This window comes from Pygoscelis adeliae, unplaced genomic scaffold (genome assembly GCF_000699105.1).
Source record: "Pygoscelis adeliae isolate BGI_AS28 unplaced genomic scaffold, ASM69910v1 Scaffold612, whole genome shotgun sequence".
Taxonomy (NCBI): domain Eukaryota; kingdom Metazoa; phylum Chordata; class Aves; order Sphenisciformes; family Spheniscidae; genus Pygoscelis; species Pygoscelis adeliae.
This window is the reverse complement of record NW_008824296.1, coordinates 113,634-119,980: the sequence shown is the minus strand read 5'-3', so window position 1 is coordinate 119,980 and position 6,347 is coordinate 113,634. Positions and strand designations below refer to the sequence as shown.

At 46.7% G+C, this 6,347-nt stretch overlaps 1 protein-coding gene across 1 annotated transcript in view; it reads left to right on the top strand.

Moving 5' to 3' along the window:
* The window catches only part of XPO6 (exportin 6), a 40,707-nt gene that overhangs the window by 31,128 nt on the left and 3,232 nt on the right, over positions 1 to 6,347 (top strand). Inside the window, exons 16-20 of the mRNA XM_009318849.1 lie at positions 609 to 798; positions 1,972 to 2,127; positions 3,456 to 3,570; positions 4,064 to 4,235; positions 4,662 to 4,823. Coding sequence (XP_009317124.1) covers positions 609 to 798; positions 1,972 to 2,127; positions 3,456 to 3,570; positions 4,064 to 4,235; positions 4,662 to 4,823 — 795 coding nt within the window. The remainder of the gene's footprint in view (positions 1 to 608; positions 799 to 1,971; positions 2,128 to 3,455; positions 3,571 to 4,063; positions 4,236 to 4,661; positions 4,824 to 6,347) is intronic.

The window sequence follows — 6,347 nt, the reverse complement described above, 5'->3', positions numbered from 1 at the left end:
AGCAACAGCATAAGGAAAAAAACACAATTACAACTCTTAGATCTGATTCCTTTCTCATTTGCTGACACAGTCCCTGACTCTGTCTTTACAGTACTGGCGTGTTGATTCTGACATACAGAACGATTTTTCTGTGAAACTTATATTATCATTCCACATACCTCACTCCAAGTTAGTATTTATATTACGGAAGTACTGAAAAGCCACAGTGGAGGTTGGGATACGGTTGTATTGTGTGCTGGCATGGAGGCATAAAGTGCTGTACAAGCATAGAAGCTTAGTGTATAAACCAGACAAGGAGTAATGAAAGTGGCATCATCTTTGTCTTATGAATATGAAGAACAGAGTCTTACCATTGCAGGGAAGGGCTGATAGAGCTGGGAGCTGGTTCCAGCCCTTAAGTGATGAAGCTTTGCTTCTCTCTTACCTTGCGGAGCTGCTAGTTTTTGCTTGGGCTCAACTTCTGCTATTGAACTCTTTCCTCAGATAGTGAGCACTGCTGGATGTCTTGCACGTCTGTAAAATGTCACTCCAGGGTTGTGCTCTAGCATAAAGTGAATAGCACACACTGTAAACCTTTGTCTCTTTGCTTAACGTCTCGTTGTCTCTAGGCCCAGGTGTTGGTGTGCAGAGCGCTGTCAAACGTATTGTTGCTGCCCTGGCCCAATCTTCCAGAGAGTGAACAGCAGTGGGCAGTTCGCTCCACCAACCACGCCAGCCTAATCTCTGCCCTCACGAGAGAATACCGCCAATTAAAATCCAATGCTATCTTGCCACAGAGGAAAGTACAGCTGGAGGACAGTAAGTACCAGGTTTCTTGGTGTGTGTTGGCTTCTGACAGCTGCAGTGCAAACTGCTGATAGGCATCATTAAGCTGGTTTTCCAATAATTATTTTGGCTGAGAAACTGTATTTAGCGTATGGGGAGGACAGGAAAGGAGCAATTGATGTTTTCTTTCTTTTTTGAGAGACCCTTCTTCTGTGGGTGTGTAAAGGGCACTCTCACCCCAGGTTGCCTGTAAACTCTTCCATCAAAGTACTGTCTTCCTCAGTTGTGCAGGGAAGGTGGGATCAAGTTTGTGATAAAACTTTGAATAGCAGCGATTGCATTAGGAATATTTAACAGCCTAATGCTGGGACTACCACGCTGTAGTATTAGAAACATTGGCTGGGGGCAGCGTTATTGAAGATTATGGTTAATCTGCATTTCTTAAGGGGAAAATAAGAATTTCTCCCAGACTTGGGAAGTACTGCAGGGGGTGTGTATGTGTAGGAGGAGAGCCCTGAACTGATGGGGTCCAGGGACCTTTGGAAGTTTCTGTGTATGTTTTGGGATTGCTTTTGGGCATGTCTTTCTTTTTTGAGAATCACTTTAAAAATTGTGTAGAAGTACGCAGTGTCACAGCTTCTGACAAACCTGACGTGCTGGCCAGCTGTGTGCAGGGAGGGAGCGTGGGAGAGGGTGGTTTGCTCCTCACGAGAAGAATATCAGCAGACTGCTCACATGGGCTGAACTGAGCCAGTTCAGTTCTCCCAGCATTTGGGTTAGCTTATACAGTGATTGTGTATCACTCCAGTTGTTACTTTCAGAAATAGAAATCTGCGGTATATTTTGCTGTCATAATGTGCTGCTTTTTTCTTGGCTAGTGTTTCTTTAGCATTAGCATATTGTGAATAATATTGTTTACAGCTCACCCCTGCATCTGAGTAGTTGAGCAGTGGGTGCATCTGTAGGGCAGTAAACCTGTGTAATTTAAGAAAGTGAGTAGCCACAGTGACCTAATTGAACCTGTTTAAATGTTTAAAATGTGAACATGCACTTGGGAATATTTTTGACTCCAACCTGGGTTTGGTGTATATGCTGCCCTGTAGGTTGTTCAAGTTACCATGTGTGTGAACTTGACTTCTCTTCATTTCTTGCCTCTGACTAGTAGTTTTGACACATGGAGGAAGTATCACCTCTCTTATTTTGCAGCCAAAGTGATCATCCATCAGACACTCAGCGTTTTAGAAGATATTGTAGAAAGTATCTCTGGAGAATCCACCAAGTCTCGACAGATCTGTTATCAGTCGCTGCAAGAATCCGTGCAGGTCTCACTAGCCCTCTTCCCAGCTTTCATTCATCAGTCAGGTATAACCATAGGACAGGCTTTAATGCTGTGAGTAGCTTTATGACCTACTGATAACACCCAAAGTCCATCAGCGTAGAATCGTGGTGGTGTTCGCGTGAAGTGTGTGGGTTTGCTGTGCCTAAGTGTAATGCGAGTCTGTACTTCTGGGTGGGCTGGGCTGAATCGGAACAGGAAAGGGAGATCTCCCCTGCCATCTAGGATACAGGCACGAAGGTTTGTCACGCTTCCAGAAGATGGAGATGCCTTGTGTTCAGCAGCGAAACAAGAATGGAGCTGATACTGAGCACAAAAAAGCTTTAAAACACCCTGTCTGGCTATGTTTGCCACTTACGTTCCTCTCCAGAAGCTTGAAGACAAGGAGGAGCAGATCTCATCAGATAGGTCAAATGATGTGGGGGTGGTTTTTTTCCCCCTGTAAAGGAAAGGCTCCTGAGATGTAACCAGGACTGTTGCTTGGCAACCTTGTGGCCAGTGACTTACGTTTTGTATCACATCAGGGTAGCTGGAATGCCCAGGGCTACAGCAGCTTCTCTTGTGAAGAGCAAGGCGTTCCAGGAAAACTTTTGGAGCTAGGTGGGATTTTCTCAGTGAAGCAGTGTGGGGGAGGCAAAACAAAGTTGAAACGCAGAGAGGATCCAAGACAGCAAGCTGATGCTGTGACTCCGGTGAGCTGTTGTCTTCAGAACAGGCTAGCAGCCTCATGCGATTGCTATTTATTGGCTATAAAAGGCTGTATGAAGGAGGAGCTGAGCAGCTTCAGCTTACCGTGGTTATTCAATAAGACATGTTGGGACTGATGAAGAATTAGCTGCGGTGCTGATCAACTAACTGCACAACCACGTGCTGAAAACGACTTCTGAAGTCAGAAGGGTCTCTTCAGTTCCTGCCAAAAAAAAAAAAAGCTGGATTCTGTGTCCTAGCCACCCCAAGCTGTGTAGCTGTTTTGGATTTCCTTGTATTTCCTGTTAACCCTGTACGAGCAGTGAACAACTGGAGATCGGCCCAGACCATCACCAGAGCTTTCTCCAGGCACTCTGTGTAGGCAGACCAGACTACGGGCTTTGCTGATAGTATCGTATTTGTTCCGAGTTGTTTGGTTCTGCCTGTACTTGTAATCCCTGGTGGTTTTCAGAAATGGATGAACATTTTTTTTTAAGCCCTGTAGTACCAGCTGTTGGTTTCAGATTCTAATGGCAACCCTGCTGCTGAATTTCCAAGAGTAAATAGGGTTCTCTGTACAGGAGGAGCAAATCTCACATAATGGACTTACTGACGCATTTGAACATTACCTTAACATGTTCTTTTGGCTTTCCTGTTCTTATCTTAGATGTGACAGATGAGATGCTGAGCTTCTTCCTCACTCTGTTTCAAGGACTGAGGGTGCAGATGGGAGTGCCTTTCACTGAGCAGATCATACAGACCTTCCTAAACATGTTCACCAGGTACTGTCCCGTGCTGGACACTCCTTTCTTATCCCTCGGGATGATTTATCTTGGTAAGCTGCTCACAGAATGGGTCCCTGCCCCTAAAGAGTGTAGTATTTCCAACCCCTTTGTGTCCAGACTTTTGTCATGTCCCAGGGCTAAATCTAAGGAAAATGCTTCCAGGCCTGAAGTCACCCAGCCCGTGCACACCAATCGTACAGGCCATCGTGCAATTTCAGCTCTCCCACAGGCTTTCTGGAAGTGTGTGATACCGAATTGGAGTCGCACATGGCCTATTAGCTCCTACCCAAGATCTGAGGGTACCCCAACAATCTCTCAAGCTTTTGTTGGGGAAGGGGGTCTATCAAAACCTAGCTCCCTTCTGTGGCTTAATGGACTTGGTCTGTATTAGTTGAGCCAAGTTTAGAGGCATTACCTGCTTTCCTTTAAATTAGGTAAGCGTGCAGGTCTCTGGGAAGGTTCCTGTGCAATGACTTTGTTTTTGTCGTAGGGAGCAGTTGGCAGAGAGCATCCTCCATGAGGGCAGCACTGGCTGTCGGGTGGTGGAGAAGTTTCTGAAAATACTGCAAGTGGTGGTACAAGAGCCAGGCCAAGTATTCAAGCCTTTTCTACCCAGCGTCATCTCACTGTGCATGGAGCAGGTCTACCCCATCATTGCAGAGGTAGGGCTGTTCTCACAGGAGGTGAAGGGAAGGGGAGACGGGAGGGGAAAGCATTGCTGGGGGGGTGGGAGGAATGAAGCGTTTTGCTTTCCAAGAGCTGTAAATGTCAGTCCCTGTGCAGGGAAAACCAGGAGACTAGGCAGTGGGAATTGGAAGCAGCATGGGTGGAGGATTTTGTCAGGAATTGTCAGAGGCTAAAATTACAGATGTGCTCAAAGCAGGAGGTAAAATTCAAAACTCGATGACGTGTTCTTAGCGTGATCCAACAGTTGCCGAGTTTGGTGCCTGCCTTAGGAGGAAATACTTGGATGCTCTGGTACCTTGGCTGCAAAGCGCTGCCCTGGGTGGCCAGAGTGGGATCCAGGGGATGAGTGGGATTCCAGCACAGGAGCCTGCTTTGAGTTGTTTGTTCTCCTCTCCTCCTAGCGCTCATCTCCTGATGTGAAAGCAGAGTTGTTCGAGCTGCTTTTCCGGGTCCTCCACCATAATTGGCGGTACTTCTTCAAGTCTAGTGTGTTGGCTAGTGTCCAAAGAGGAGTAGCAGAAGAGCAGATGGAGAACGAAGCACAGTTCAGTGCCATTATGCAGGTAACTCAGCCACTCCCGCGGTTGTCCAGAACCCTTTCTGCTACTTGTGGCAGTGCATTAAACGTGGGGCTTGTGGGGATTAGACCATGTCTTGAGTGAGGTCTTGCCTTCAGGAACTGCTGAAAATCAAAGTGCTTGTAGAGCGGTCTTGCTGATGTGCTCACAAGGTACAGTGTGCCTCACTGAGCCGGGGAGCAAGCAGTGAGGAAGGAATGTTAATTCCTTTCCATGCCTCATCCTGCATCTGGACCTAAAAATATATTACTGACGCTGACCCATTTACTTCTGTTACGAGTCTTGTGGTTAGCACTAGGACAAATTGTCAGTGCAGGAAAGTGTTCCTGAGACCAAGATGTCTTTTGGTTTATATGGACTTGTTCTGTGCTGTACCATTGGATCTGGTAGAGAAGGGTCAGTGGGGTAATATCCTATAGGCTTTGGCCTGGGGAATAAAGAAGGCAGAGGCAGTGTGCCAGCACGTACACGGAGCCAGCACCAATCTTCTCAGGCTGGGGATTTTGATTTTTTTAAGAATAACAGACTGTTCCACGCGTCAGAGCTGGCCAAATGAGTTCCTGTGCAGTTCCTAGACGTAAGAACTGTCCCCAAAACGGGTAGTGCAACTTAAAAGTAAAATAGGAAAAAAATATCAGCCTCCTAATCTGGTATCAGAGTACCTGGTGTGGGGCCCTTCACCTCCAGCCCATGTCAGTGTAAACAGAAGCATGCTTGCACCATGCTCTGCAACCTCAGAGTAGGGCTTGCTCCTCCGAGGGCACTGAACGCTGGAGCGGAGGGCCGTGTGCTTAGACTTCAGGTGGGAGGACTTTTTGCAGAGCTGCCCCATCATGGAGTGCTTCTGGAGACTGGGTGCCTTCTGATACGTGAGTGAGGAGGGAGCACTTGCGCTGACGTAAACCGTATTGGTGTTTCTCTCTGGCCTTTCCTTATCTTAGCATCTTTTGATGTGACTGAGGCCCAAGCTGGTCCCTGTGCAGGGCTGTCCAAGCATCTCTTTCACCTGTAGCAATGTAACACTTCCAAACTCACCCGAGTGCCTTGTTTTGGAAGATATTTACATGGTAATCTCAGTATTAACTTCAGGCTGGTTGGCAATACTGAACTACTTGTTTTATGACTTGCCTCCTGAACTACTTGTTTTATGACTTGCCTCCTGTTGTTTTGATACAAAACTCTTATTTAATGTTCTCTAAGTGTTCTCAACACAGTGTTTTGTGTGAATGATACACTTTGTGTGCTGGTTTCCACCAGAGATCTGAGTCCAGAAGTGGCTCAGTCTTGAAGGGACTTGGCCCGTTTTTGTCTGTTTAACAATAAATGGCTGGTATGGCGGAATAAACTCTTCCATTCATGATGCCTCGAAGCAGCAACTGGTAAAATTCTGCTGCCTATCTCTGTACAGAACTTACCTCGTCTGCCTGCATCATCTGTACAGTGTTTCAGAGGAGCTGAAGGTATAAAAGATGTTTTATCACGGAGTCTGTGCAGGCCTACCAGGCTAGT